At 37.1% G+C, this 15,793-nt stretch overlaps 1 protein-coding gene across 1 annotated transcript in view; it reads right to left on the reverse strand.

Moving 5' to 3' along the window:
• The window catches only part of LOC104462393 (huntingtin-like), a gene marked incomplete at both ends in the record, with an annotated part of 34,533 nt that extends 19,273 nt beyond the window's left edge, over positions 1-15,260 (reverse strand). Inside the window, 9 exons of the mRNA XM_010074314.1 lie at positions 278-482; positions 991-1,169; positions 2,636-2,777; positions 3,016-3,154; positions 3,612-3,691; positions 5,671-5,730; positions 9,328-9,448; positions 9,869-9,952; positions 15,158-15,260. Of these exons, the coding sequence (XP_010072616.1) occupies positions 278-482; positions 991-1,169; positions 2,636-2,777; positions 3,016-3,154; positions 3,612-3,691; positions 5,671-5,730; positions 9,328-9,448; positions 9,869-9,952; positions 15,158-15,260 (1,113 nt within the window). The remainder of the gene's footprint in view (positions 1-277; positions 483-990; positions 1,170-2,635; positions 2,778-3,015; positions 3,155-3,611; positions 3,692-5,670; positions 5,731-9,327; positions 9,449-9,868; positions 9,953-15,157) is intronic.
• Positions 15,261-15,793: the final 533 nt, after the last annotated feature.

The raw sequence follows: 15,793 nt of genomic DNA on the forward strand, positions 1-15,793 counted from the left end.
GCGGGGGGGAATAAAAATCTATCACCACAGTTAATTTGCTCTGTGTAATCAAAAACCCCTTCAACACAAACTGTAAAAAAATACTGGGTTTGTCATTACTCAATGAATGTATAGCCACTTTAAAAAGGAGGGAAAAAACCCTTTACTGTACCTGAGGAAAAAAAAAAAGTCATGCATAGCCTTATACATTTCCTTCTATACTTCATACTTTTGGCTAAATAGAGATGGTTATATATGTTCATCTCCTTTCACTTGTATCACCAAAAATATAGCTTACCTATAAGTTCCACTATGCTCCCACTGCGGCTCCTGCTGGCAGATTCATCTTTGGATACACTGACCTGTGCAATGCCCCCTGAAGTGGTCAGGGCATGGAGAAGTTCAGGCGGTGGCGTTCTAAAGAGCTGTTGTAATAATTCTAAAGCTCCAGTCACAACATTATGGTCCTGATGCTGGGTGTAATGCAGAGTCAACTCATAAACCTAAAACCCAACAAAGTACCGGAGTAAGTCTCTATGGAGAAACAACATACTACATTTCTTCTCATACACCACATTAAATTTCAGTGATGCATTAAAAATAACTGATACTTGTTATATGCAATCTTTACCACACTCTTCCAAGGGGAAAATGTCAATTAATTTTTGCCATTCAACTGCCTTTTTGGTAGAAGGCTGTTGTTTCTGTTTATTGTTATAAAAAGAGGAATCACATCAAATAGCACTATAATGATTATCAAGTTCTTTAGCTCCTTTGAGAACACTTAACAAGCACTGCTGGTGCATTTTTCTGGGATTTCGGACCATTAATGTTATTTATGAATAATTCCAGTCACTGGACCAACTATCATTTACCAAGATGAACAGGAATTTGAGAAAAGAATTCAGAATGTTCAACATCAAACTAGCGCTGTATCATGCTATATGCAAGATTTATTTATTTTCCTTACAACTAGTACTCTTCAAGTGAGGGTTATTATTAGTAATTTACCTGTATAAGTTGTTCTGGTGAAGGTGAAATCTCTGTTTCTTTTCTTGTTACACCAAAACTGCCCTTCAGGCTGGTATCCTTTACTTGTTGTTGCAATAAAGGTATGAGATACCTTAGTGTAAGTAAAACACCCAGAATTAAAAGAGTAGGATGATCATCTTCTACGGGAACCAACAAGCCTGGGGGAAGAGAAAAAGGAGACAAATCACTTATTGACAGTGGTTAGTTTTAACACACATGTTATTTCATTTAGTCCATATAATAGCTTCTTTATTAAACAAAACAAAAAAAACCCCACACCAAACCAAAACCTAGCAGCAACTTAAGAATGCTTCCTAAACATAGAAACACTTGAAAATATGTGGTATTGAATATTCCTGACAACCACTTAAGCAATGCAGGAGAATAGTCACAGGACCCTATCTCTTCCTTCCCTGTTCCTAAATGAAGAAAATTATTTTTTGTAATACCTGATGCTTTCACCAAGTGATCTAGACTCTCTTGCTGTCCTCAACTGCATCCTCTTTGCACTTGGCAGTTTAAGTAAGGCCAAATATAATTCCCCCACACACACACACTCGCTACTATTCTAATAAATTACATGCACACTTCTGCCTCCTCCCTCAAGAATTGGGAACCTTTTTCCACATACCTGTTAACCAGAGTCAAACCCAAAACATATTAAGAACAAATATAAGTTATGTAAGACAACACAACCTTCTAGTCAAGAAAAAAAAAATCAGAATCAATCTGTGAAGTTCCTATTAATGCTCCTGTCTGAATTCAGGACCATTACCAGGACTTTATAAAATATCACCTTTGAGGCAGAAAGAACAATGTGTGCACAGAAGGACACCATTTTCAAATCACACAGAATGAGGAAAGTCACTGTGTGGCACTTGAATTTTTCACCCATTCTTAAAAGAAGCAAGGCTAACAGGATAATGCTTCATGTATTTGTCAGTCTTCCTTACCTCTCCTTTTCCAATATAGTCTACATAGTAAAGAACTCCTCATCAGTAACAAAATTGAGGCAAAAGTTTCCACTACAATCCAGACAAGCATCTCATAATAAGTTGCAAAACACCGCAAACACCATGCAAACTTCCCAGCTACAGAAATAACTGAAGAAATACCCAATACAAAGTTGGGTGCTTTAAAAAAAAAAAAAAAAAAAAAAATCAATTTCTAGTCCAAGTCAGGTTTTCAACGAAGAACCTACATGGCACTTCTTCTAAAAAAGGTTACACGGTATGTGTTCATGACCCAGAGAATAGCAGTCATATCCTCCACCTCAGACCTGCTGCACTAACAACCAAGCTGCAGAACAATACAATTCTTCACAGATTTCTGAGCAAGTTTTTCCAGAATCCTTAGACCTCCTCATTTTCCAGCAGGCTAGCTGTTTCCCTAGCTTTGACTGTTTCTTTTCAACACTACTGAATTAGCATTGCAGCACACACAGGCATAAAAATAGCTTTAGTCATATCTTCATCTAACTTAACACAGAAAAGAGAAAGCATTAGCAGTGTACCTGGTATCCTTGCTTTGCCTGAAAACCTCTCGCATATGAAAAGTGTCTTACATGGAAAAAAAAGTTAATGTTACTTATACCTAAAGCAAAAATTTTTTCCCTATATCTTACCTAAAAGTACATTCAATAACCAGGCATAAAAATACTGCATTCTTCGCGAATGTTGACAGATGCTTACTGCTGATCCTGCCGCTGTTCGACGAATAGTAGGGGAACTGGATTTAAGATTAGCTATGAAAGCCTTCAATAAAACCTAAAAACAAAGATATCTTACTTAACTTTTTATAAGAAAGAAGTGAATCAAGTCATCAGCACATGTATTTTCCATTCATTCAAAGCATTACTTAACATACATCAAGCAAGGGCAACTTTTGCCCTAATTCAGACATGCAGCTGTAACACTGCTTTCTGTAACACCTGATAGATAATGCTGAGAGCTTACTGTGCTTCGGAATATAACAGGGAGCACTAAATACGTTAAAGAAAGATACCTTAATCTCATTGTCATTTGCAAAATTGCCAAACGCTGCCATGATTTTTGGTATTGCCGCAGCAAGTGTCTCTTGCACCGATTCTTCGGGTCTCTTACTTATTCGTGTTAGACAGGGCAAAAGGTTCACTAAGTATGGCCTAAATATGGCAAAGGAGAAAAACTAATATGAGATCAGAATAACTGTACCCATCTAAACATTTTTAATTCATACTCAAATTCTGTGGTATTACTAAATCATAAAGAATGTACCTGTTAGCTACATAGAATGTAGGTAAAAAAGACAACAGTCTTCTGAATACAATTTGCAGACATTAAAATAGAACTAAAAAGAAGAATACAATTGAAAAAAAATACAAGTCACTGTCTTCTGAAGTTTTTCCCTCCCTCCCCTCAGAGTCATGTACAGCATAGAACTAAAACTCCACTAAAAGAAAACCAGGTAGTGAAATAAAGCTACTTCAGAGAGAATAATGTTGATAGGAATTCTTCTAACGCCCCAATTATATATTTAAAACTTGAGAACAGTAACATTTTGCTAATATGCATATTTTGTTAAAACATTCTTTGGAAAGGCCATTACTAGGATGTCTTTACCTGCATTTTTGAGGACGAACTAGATGGGCAAGCTCAGCAAATCTCCAGAGTGCAGCACGTAGACTTCTGGAAGCACCATTCTAGACAGTATATAATTGTTACATTTCATCAAACTAAACCATTTCCTAAAAAATACCTATAATATACAATAGTATACAGTTTTATACCATTTTACTTCAACAGATAAAAATGTAAGGTGTCTGAAAGCCATAAGTTTCCTTTAGCCAAAAGGAAGTCAAGTCAGCTCCATGACTGCCTTCATTTTTCCAGCTGGTATTAGGAATTTTCCCAAAATTAATCACAAGCAACAACAAGAAAGATGTCTAACATCTCCACTCTGCTGAAATTAGCTTAAAATACCACAGAGAAAGTCATCAACCAACAAAGAAACACTGATTATATGAGAGTCTAAAAATCACTGGAACACTTGCAGACATACAAATGCAGCACAAAACTGACAGCAGTGGAGATAACAAATAAATAATGTACAGCTCCTGAGTGCACCAAGAAAAACCCCTCCATGTATTGATCTGTATCACTTCCTAGCAGCTTGCATGCCAAAGTTTAGTATCTATTTGTCTGTATTGACACCTTCAGTTGTGCACTTGACTTGAGCTAGAATGCCTTTAGACCCAGTGTCTAAGGATATAGTAAAGCTCCCTACTATTGTTGGAACTATGGAAGCCAACAGATATCTAGGAGAAATTGTGTACCTAATGTAGCTCAAACCTAACCAAAATGCTTCTCAAATCAAATCCCCCTGAAGACAGAGCTGAGATGTTTAGAAACTGTCATTTAAATGTTTCTTATTTTCTTTAGCTAGTGTATCAAAGGCTTATGGTCTTGTTAGCATGACAAGTAAAAAAAACTTGCATCTGAATTACAAAATGTGCATTTTTCAGGTTCAGAGCAAAACAACAGATTCTGGCATGGCTCCTAAAGTGATACAACCGATTCACAAACAAAATTTGGTCTGCTGCGTGCTTCTGCTATGCCTGCTACCCCCCTCTCTTGCCTCTGCCACAAATCTGAGAGTAACGATACAAGAAGCACAGGCCACCTGAACAAAAAAATATTTCCTCCTGCACCTGGTCATAAGGTGCAAAATCTTCAGAGCGATTTTTTGTTTACGTTGGCTGGTTTTTGTTAGTTAGCTGGATGTCCATTTCTATACCCTCAAAAATTTTGCATGACATTAAGGTATAACAATACAGCAAGATACTCATACAGGGCCTACAAGTAGTCCACATCTGACAGAAGAAAAGGTATCCACATTGCTTTTGTTATTTATTTTGTTTTCTAGAGTCCTGTCATTGCCGAAGAAATATAACAAAAACTAACAGCATTACTGTTGACAAAAACACCTATATTTTTTCTGTACACAAGCCTTGCTATATGTTTATAGATGCAAGAGACATGATGTCAGTGATACTGTCACGAACACAGCATTTTTCTTTTGTAGTCATATACATAAAAAAGGCACTTACGAAAATTCTTCCCATGGACATAATAAATTTTGACTTTTGGTGCAAAGAAAGATGCTTCAGTATTTTTACCTATGCTTCTTACAGAAGTACACATCACACATTCACAAAACAAACTAGTTAAAACTTGTATCAGGTCACTTCAGGTCTTGATCAAATGATTCCTCCAAGAAGTTATGTCAAATGAAGAATGTCACTGTTCTCCACCTACTTTTCACCACCCTTTATGGTTGAAGTTATTCTTTCCAGCTCAGTCAATGAAGCAAATACCACGAATATGCCTTATTCATTTGGCTGTAGAGTCACTAAGGTTAACTCAGACTGCTGTTCACACCAAATGCTCACACATTTTCTGCCAGATTAGCCTTCAGGAGTGGTTAAATCTAAACAGCAGGGCCAATAGTGAGGAACTAGGTAGAATACTACATTGAACAGACACAGATCCTTCCAAAGTGAAGCTTTGACCTTGATCTGGAAAGACATACACTACTTATTTACACTAATGCCACATTTCAATATATTGAAACACTTAGTAAATACCATATTTCAAAAGGAGATGAAAGAAAGAAACTCACCTTTTTAATCTCTTTATACAGTTCTAATTGTAACCTAGGAAGATTGGAATCCATCAAAGCCTGCAATAAAATGCATTGAGAACATACTGCATCAGAGGGGAGGCACTTTACAAGCATAAAGTTACACTTGCAATAAAACTGCTTCGAAAAAAGGCATAGAATTATCTTAACTGCCTTAGTATTTAATGTATAACCAAGATAGTGCTAAATACTGAAGAGAGTCACCTTGATCTTTTACACAAACACAAAACAGGAATACGGAGAAATTCCACAAACAGTTTTTTGCAGTTAATATTGACTGCTTTACCTAAAAACAACCTAAAACAGGCCATACGGGATCAGACTACAAGCAGAACCAACTTCACGTGCCTTCTGGCAATCACTAGGAATAGATACTCAGGAATATAACATCAAAACACAAAGATGGTATTCACAAGCAAGAGGTATTCCCTGCTATGCATCCTTACGGGCAAGTAGCCTCCCACTGTGTCTCAAATTCAGGCTGTATTTGTACCTTGACAAACCTTTCTTTCATGAATCAGACCGTTTTCTGCATCAATTTACTACCACAAGGTGTTCTGGACACCAGAAGTATCGCATCCCAGGATCGAATCAAGCATAGTGTGCCAGAGCATAGGCTGTAGTTTGAACCTGCAGCCTGGCTAACAACTAGGGTACACGAAATGAAAGAAAGAACGGAGAAATAGTAATTTTCTGTTCAAGTCAATCATTCCCCCTCCATCTTCAAAATGTTAGAGAAGAAAAAAAAAAGAAAATAGTTCCACTATATATAATCTCTTCCCATGGAATATTCTGTATACGTACAATTACATTTTCTCTTGGATTTCTTTCCTAGCCATACTACTATTCATGAACATTTCCACCACCACTTCCTGAGATTAAATGAGAGCTTCATACAATCTGCAAGTGCCTACATTATGGATTTATACAGTGCTATAATGTTTAGTATTTCATTCTTGACTCCTTGCCCAATAATTTAATAATTTCTAATTTTCCATCTTGCCTTCTTGACCATGAACCATTAAGCTCACCTTCACAGGATTGCTCTCACATGGCACATGCTGATGTAAAGGCCAAAACTGCTTAAGCATGGGCAAAGTGCCTGTGGCTCCTCCAGAGCATGATTCCCCTAGCCTAAAATTGTATGCCCCAAAACTTCATTCCCTCCAGTTATACCAGTCATTATAATAAAACGGTACCTTCCCCAGAAAAATCTTACCTAGCTTATATCTTCATGTTGTCATAAGCACCCCAACCACCCCAACTATTAACTGCAGGTGTCTAAATGACAGTAGGTAGGGATAAATCTCACTTACTTCACAAAACTTAATTTTCATGGGAAGTTCACTGCCCCTGTATACAAGGATTTCAAGCAACACAAAAAGGCACCAGCTACTAACTGGGCTTCAAGGGTAAGTTGTCCTTGCAACACACTCAACTGGAGCTTCTTTTTACTAGTGTATACCTGTATTTTTAGCAGGCTAGAATCTAAGAGTCATCCCAATCTGAAAAAATTATAAACACAGTCAACTCTAAATTACTACAAATAATAAATCTCAATTCCTGAGCTCAACTGTACTCCTATCTGTGTGAACAGTCCTACCAGTATCATTAGCACAACATTGTAGATCAGCTTCAGAAACAAAACAGCTTCAGTAACACCTTCCCTGCAGAAACCTGGGAACTCCCAACTGGTATTTTTTCTTTTAAATAAAGCTATTTAAACTTTGAGTCATTTATGTTGTCTGTGAGGTTCTGACAGGTAAGTGTAGTGATAGTTAAAGATGAGCTACAGAACGTGTATCTAGAACTTACTTATTGTTTCAATTTACAGCCTTGTCTACACACTATGAGCATAAACTCCACAGAGACACACAGTTACAGAAATAATGCTTACATCTATATTCTTATATAGAGCATCTTTCTAGCAAAAGAATCAGTCTCTAAAATGCCAGTGGTACCAAAAAAGCTGAACATTGACTAACATGCAAGGGGCGAAGCCCGACGTCTCCGCTCCACTCATCACAAGCATTACTGTTACTTGCACAACCGAAAAAGAAACTGCACACCTTTTTGTCTCTGCATTTATACACAAGAGAGCATCTTCAGAAAGACTAAGTTGCTTCCACACAGCATAAAACGTAGAAACAGAATTCAAATTATAACCAGGTTCAATAAAGTTTTGATACATTCATGTAGTTGGAATATCACAACAATTACCATTTCATAGCTGTGACCACCTGGCAAGCTTAAAGACTGATAGACTCCATCATTTAAAATCACTTTAATGTTTAAAACAAACCAAACTGCCATACAAAGACTTTGGGGAAAAAAAAAAGTTTTCAATTATCTTGAAACACACCAGAAAGCAACAATATTGAATAGATCAGTGAATTAAAGAGGTCAATTTTATACCAAGCCTACAGAAGAGTTTGGTGGAAAGGAGGAGGTAAGTTTGCATTATTTATAGCTGTTTCAGAGCACCTTTTAAAGCAAATTAAGTTACATAATGGTGTACGCATTTCATAGAGTGCTAAACTCCTGCAAATGGAAAAACATTTAAATCAGAATAAATAGAGCAAAGCGCTACAGGGTAAAACAAAAAAACCCAAAAGACATTTGCATTTCCTCACTCCTAGTCATTATGGAATACACTATATAATCAGTAAGCTTTCTCGGTACAACTTTCAGCCACAAGCTCAACCCCCAAAACTTAATTCATTCAGATATCAAACAAATAGAACTTAATGGAGAGAAACGCCCCCGGAAATAAGGATGTTTTGTTTGCTTGCTTCTATACACCCCTTTGTGCTAAAGAAAAAAATTTTTTTTCATATTTCTAAAGCACTTAAACTTTGCATCAATGAGATTAATTATGCAATTACATTACATTGACTCAAAGGTCAAGTATTGCAGAAAACAGAAAAGAAAAAAAAAAAGGGCAGGTGAAGGTAAACCTGTCCTGGAAGCAGCAGCTCACAGCAATTATTCAAAAGGTTCATTTTAAGATACTTTGAATCAACCTTTAGACCTTGCCTGACCTCATATAAATGCCCATATGCTGTTCTCCAGCAAGCCCTCCATTCTGGATCACAGTAGGGTAATAACCAATCTCCAGAACACCATATTTATCCTAATTATTGCCCAAAAGCTCCTCCTCCAAGTCTCAGCAAATCACACTAGCCGAATTACACACACTACTACTACTTTGGAATGAAAAGCCACTACATCCTTCAGTCAGCTTTTTAAGAATATTTTTATGTTTCCTCATGTTAAATATCTTTATGCTTTCTGAACAACAATAGAGTATTCCTCCCATAAAAAAAATATTATTTCAGAAAAGCCCACGTTCTTGTTTGGTTAACTTGAAGAGAACAAAGTTAATGAATGACTGAAGAAAATAATAGATTAGAATGATGAATGACAGAAGACAAGTTAAATATCTTGATTTGACCATAAACAGCTCTCCTGTTCCAGCACATATAGAATTTAGTAAAGAAGCTTACTTAACCTCTTAAATTATGAGACATTATCAACAATAAAAACAGCAACTAAAAGAACATCAGTGTGAATTCATGCAAAACACTGCACCAAGAAGAGGTAAAGTCTGGTAGTACAGGACATAAAAGTTCTTACTTTAATAACTTTATTAAGGCATTCATCAGCAACCATTCGGACATCAGATTCCGCATCTTCACTGCAGAGGAGAAAAAGTTCCATAGCAATCCCCAGCAGTTTTTGAAATTCTGGAGAATTTCTAAATAAACAAACATTAGAAAATCATAATGTGCACTATGAAAAGCAAAAACCAATGCTACTTTTGAGGAAGTTTCATAATCCAACTACACATATGCTACACACAGTCATACCAGAGGAGAAGACATTGAGTGGATTAAAGCACTTCGTTAGGAGTTGGGAAATCATTTCCCTGCTCTTTTCTAGATAATATGGCAAAGTGTTTGACCTCTGTGCCTCAGTTTCTCTGTCTGAGGTAGAAAGATAATGCCTACTCTACCAATACTTAAACAAAATTACTTGTTAGATTTTTGCATAGGTAAAAAAAAAAAAAATTGTGCCATTTCGGTTTTAAACAGAAGTTGAGCATTTAAAATCAGCAATTATCAGGAAGCCTCCAAATAACTAACACTCCAATGCAATAAATTAAAGACACTCTTACCTCAAAGACTGAGCAACTATGTTTTCACATATAGTTAGGCAATGATTCACTCGATCTTTCTTGGTAGTTGAAAGTTCTTTCTTTCTAAAAAGAAGAACACAACGATAACGAGTGTGAGATAAGACTTCAAAAGTGAGCAGTGACCATTCAAACACTCTTGCTAGATGGTGTCTAATGATTATACAAGAAAAAGATGCATTCTTCTGGTCATTTAAACAGCTGTATACCAACTACCTGTAGTCCCTGGACTTCATATAGTAACTGCTGCCGAGAGCACGCAGGCACACAAGCACCCACACATCCCACACATAACATCACCCTAGACTTCTTTTGTCTGGCAAATTCTTGAAACTTAAGAGTTCTATCAAACTGACCATTTTGTATCTGAACTGGAAAGGATGATGGGGCAATCCCATCATGTGCCACATTCCTCCAAATGGTTTTGTAACTATAAAAATAGCAAAGCTCTGAGCACAGTCTATGCCCATCAAGAATAACATCCCTATAGTAACTCTTGGTATAGTCCAGGAAAGGCCAAGTTTAGACAACTCAAAGCAAATGAGTGTAAAACAAAGAATAAGATACACAGAATCAAAGAAGGCATATCTACAAGTGATGCAGAGCGCACACTGACAAGCATCTACTTTTCCAAATTTGTTTAACATTCACTTCAACACTATTAAGCTCCAATAACCCTTTACAGCTGAATCTAGAACAGAAGCTTCTTCCCTGCTCCACCCCCAACAAAGGGACTGGAAAAAAAGAGAGTGAGAGACATTCACAACTACGACCGAAAGTATTTCATTGCATGCAGTGTTGCCCACTCTTAACTTTACTAACACAGAAACACTTCTAGGAAAGCAGATGTTACTTTAAATAATTAACCAGTAGGGATACTGGAGCGACACAATAGCAAACTGCACACCCAAAGGCAGGAGGTACCTGCTCCTTCACTCAGAGAATCTTCCCTTTTGTTTTCCAAGTGAAAATTGATCATATGTATTTTTAGCATTTTATTTTCTGCCTTAGACAAAAAAAAAAAAAAAAAAGGCAAAACCAAACAGCAAAATAGTGGTTCCGTACTAGAATTTAGAAAATTATGTGAACAGCCTTGAGTTACATTAACATAGTTAACGGAACATTAAAGACCAACACCAAGTAGCCAATAAGCACGCTGAATTAAGCTAACTCAAAATACATTGTTAGAAAAAAGTTGTGAAGAGTTAAGCTGTAATACTTAAGAGCTTTATGGCAAAAAACAGCACAGTTTTTGAAAAAAAGTCATTCTTTACAAGCACCCCTGTCCCTTTTCTTCTGTCAGGTTGAGATCGGGAAGAAACACTTTTCAACCCCCCAAGATTCCAGTTTTTCTCCCAAGGATCTTTTCATTTCACTCCAGAAATACTTGCCCTTTTAAAAAGTTAAAGGAATAGTTACGAATAATACATTATACAACATTATCATTTGGCATATTTTATTCGGTAAGCTTCAGCATTCCTCAAAAAGGATCTCTTCTTTGGCTTGTGTTCTTAAGCAACCGTCAGCATATGAGTAGCCAACATGAATTTGATCACAATGTAAGTCCTTCCCTCTATCTTGAAAAAGTATCACAGTCTTCAATAACACTTTCAGATCACCTCTAACAAAACAACAAATACTTCCTAAAATGTCCAGCTGATTTTGCAACTTCAGCACCACTGATGTGAACAGAAACCTAAGAAACTGAATAAGTAATTTAAACTTTTATGATAATTTTACCTAGCTTTGCCCACATCTCTTATGAGCACCCTTTTCAGCACACATTCAACCCAAGAACAGAACAGGCACATCTGAACTTGCCCATAAGCTCACTATTTCAGATACAAAACACATTAAAGATAGTGCTGAATGAGACTGCTTTCAGAATAAAGTTCTTCAGCATCTACACATAAAATAGCCCTGAGCAAGGCAGGCAGTAGTGTTCAGTGCTACTCAGACCAGTACAGCTCAACCTCTTGGCAGATTTCTGTAAACAGAGAGCTCACCTAACACGGAATCTATCACCTTACTGAAAGTTACTTAAAAAATTTAAAAAGGCCCGACTAGAGAACAAACAGTGTGAAAACCTAGAAGCAGTACATATAGGCAACAAGTTATCATTTAAACTGAAATAACAGAAACCAGAGGTGAAGACTAACTATCAGTTGCTATCCAGAGAGGCAGAAGAACAAAAATTCAACCAAGTTTGCTGTACTGAATCTTTCGTCTGCCGCTTGGTTATTCACTTCCAAAAAAAATCAGCCTTTAAAGGAATGAAAGAAAAGGTGTAAGATAAACACTTAATGGACATCATGTGCACGCACGGATTTCCTGTGCCTACAGAGTGAGGACAACAGAACAGAATCTAGAGACAGAACACATGATTTTTTTTTTTTTAATTAAAAAAAAAAAGCTCTATTCAAAAGTCTTAAAGAGTCCCCAGGCAAACTGCTGATGAGCATACCCAGTGCAACAAGAGCAGCATCACACATTTCTAAGAAGAGAGCTGAAGCAGCAAGCCCCATGTGTAAGGTCACTTCAGTTTGATGAATAACAGAAGGCTGGAAGTAGCGGTTATCTACAGGAAAACTTCATCTCACACGCAGAGGAGTTTAATCTTCTGCATGCTTCTACAATCTCTAGCCAAGAAGACTAACAAACAAAGTAAGAAAACCAGCAAGCCCAGATAATTTTGCACTCCGAGTTCTGATAGCTGGCTACAAAAAGATGCAGCTCACTGATGTTAATTTTTATTAGGCCTTTTATTATGTGTACAAAGAGTACAGAAGCTCTGAAAGCTGAACCAGCATTAAGAAAAAGGGCCAAGCCAAACAGCCTGACATTAATCTTGAGAAAAGCAATGGGAAACTCAAAAAAGATTCTGTTAATAACAAACAGTGGTAATAGGAGTGGATGAAGAAATAAACTAAGCCCAAATATGGTGGACACTTCAAACAATGTGTAGTAACACAGTCAATGATGGAGAGCCAAATAAACTGTAACAGGTCTACAACATACCTTAGCAATGGTAACTCCAAAAAAAAAAACCAAACCAATTAGGAACCATCACTGAGAAGCACAGCAATAGGTATTATCCACACAGTTCACCTGGTCTTCATTTAAGCAAAAAAATCACGATACATCTATATATAGCACTGACGAAGCCAGCTTCAGTCAAACATAAAAAAAATCCAGAAAAATTAATAAGCACAGAAAAACGCATACTGCTGGAGTTAACAAGAGAAAAGGTGAAGAATCCACCTTTGGATTGATCAAATCAAAGCTAAATACTTTTCCAGAAGAAACATTAACAAGTCATTCTCTCAGCTCACTGATGAGAGATAAAAATGGGTAAAACTTAAAATACTGAATGTTGTGTGACAGCCCATCTGCTTTTTAGTTTCAACAACTAAACTCTGAATTTTTACATCATACTAAGCAAATTTTAAGTTAGTGGGAGCTTTATAACCCAAAACAAGACATCCAACTCCAACCAAAATTTAAGGGTCTGAAAAAACTAAAAATAGATATGGAAGAAAATAAGGTGCCTCAGCAGAAACGTACAGAAGCAATATGACAACAGAGCTCAGTTTAAGTTTCCACAGAAGAACAAAACCAGCAAGAGATAAGACAGGGGGCCAGAAACTGACATCTGACTATAATGCATAATAAAAGGATAACACATGATTATTGCTGATTAAAATCTTTCTAAACAGAAGTAGCTCTTACCTTCTTGGTAAAAGCTTAAATTCAATTAATATTTTAATAAAAAAGGATTAAAACTAGGATATCAGTTTTATCAAGAGTTCAGAAGTAACTGTCTTATAATAAAGTGCAGAAAAACTGCATGATATGTTGTACAAACAATTAACTCTTCTCTACCCCAACCTCTGTGATCCTAAAACATTTCATAGCAGGAGACACACAGTCCTTAGCAGGACTCATTCACTAACCAGATGTAGAATGCTTGGTTTCTATCAGTAATATTTTAAAAGGTTGTTTTTGCCTATTTCAGTAGGAAAGATTTATTTTTTTAGTTATATCATGTAGACATCGCATTGTGTTGCCGTAATTTAAGGCAGCTTATTTTGGGAGAGCAAAAAAAAAAAAGCAGAGGCTGGTAGTTACCTTGACTTTTACTGTAGCAAAAAAGTCCAACAAAAAAATGTCAAACAGTCTAACACCACCTGTAATAACGAGATTACTCCACAACTCGAGAAACAACAACTTCTCACTCGTCTAATTTAAGCAACAGGTCAACTTTGATCTAATAGGCAATGTCAAATATATATCTAACAAAACAAAGAGCAAACCAGTAGCATTTATGCTATGACATTCACCAATTAATTTATACTTTCATTACTGACAGGTAAACTTGTATTCTTTTACAACAGTGACGAGATAGAACGATAGGAAGTTACCATACAGAACTACAAAATATTTAAGTGCTATCTGCCCAGAACCACAATGAAGATGAACATCTCTCCCCTAACCCAAGAAAAATACAGGGGCAATTTTTCTTTACAGTCTATTACAAAAAAACACCAATAAATGCACACAGTATTGTGAATTACATTCGAGAGTAAATTACATTTACTTTCACTAAAAGTTTGGGAAACTTCAGCAAAGACAGCCTCATGAAAGCCTATGAAAGGATTTTGCGGCATAGTGCTCTTACTGAATTTCTATAGCTTCTGAGGGCACACAATACCAGCTGCTTTCTGAAAATATACAGCCCACTTTAAAAAAAAAATCAACAAGAGCAGCTACAACCCTATTTTTTCATGTTTTGAGCAGAGTATGCTCAAATTCAGACCCCCAAACCTAGCAAAACATCCCTCAGCAAGCATCACAAAAGATTTTCAGGACTTTCTCTTGAAATACTATGATCTATCTCATCAGTAACTTTCTAGACAGATTTTTTTCAACCACGTATAGAAAATACCGTAAATAAATGGCCATCTATCCTCCATGTCACACAAAGTATTAGCACAGCAAATGCAGATAACAGACCACTAAGTCCCTGCAGACCAGTAAGGCACCTAAAAACAATTGGCTCACTAAGAATATGAGTTTTTTTGATCTGTTATGCCCCAAAAGTGAAAAAATGCATTGAGATTGTTTGAGACAACACTCTCCAAACAGTATCAACCATGATAATTTAGTTGGCACCTATATCAGAATGTACTGTGGGAGCAGGTGGCCAAGAGCCCGGCTCCACTGCTAGCATCCTCTGCCAAAACACTGTGAAATTGCCAATTTAGAAGTTACCTGCTCCTCAGTCCTTCTGCTTCTCCTGTCGCCCCAATAGCTGGGGAAAAAGCAATAGTGTGACTCATGCATTTATTCCGTAAAAACCTTGGTGTCTTTTCACCTGCTCAACAAAAGTTATTTTTAGAGGATACAAAGGTAAGGGGCAGCAGCACTGTGGCACCGAACAGCTCCTCACCCTGCTCCTTCAGCAATGCTTCCACAGGGGAAACCTGAATCGCATGGATCTAATGCATTTGCCTCTCACGTTTAAGAAAGCAAAACAGTATCAGAAATATTTAAACTAATTCCTCTTAGATCTCTGAACAGCAAGACACAGCCCAAGACTTTAAATGCCGTTTGTCACAAACATCCACGCCAACTCCACGCGGATACACCACAGCTCAGAAGTCAACTTCATGAAGCTCAGCACTTCAAGTTATGCTCAGGGGTTTTAGCCTTTTTTTCCAGCAGCGTATTACCTAAAGATAAGGTTTTCCTTTCGAGAACCAGTCTGTGCAACCCATACAGCACCCCTGCACCTCCCGTTCACTACCCGTACCGCGGCGGCACTTTCAGAGGTGCTTGCTCGGAAAGTTCCTCCGAGCTCACACTCGGAGAGCAGGCAGCTCTCCCAGACACGTCCCCGGGAGCAGC

The sequence above is a fragment of the Pterocles gutturalis genome, unplaced genomic scaffold (genome assembly GCF_000699245.1).
Source record: "Pterocles gutturalis isolate BGI_N339 unplaced genomic scaffold, ASM69924v1 scaffold16227, whole genome shotgun sequence".
Classification (NCBI taxonomy): Eukaryota; Metazoa; Chordata; class Aves; order Pterocliformes; family Pteroclidae; genus Pterocles; species Pterocles gutturalis.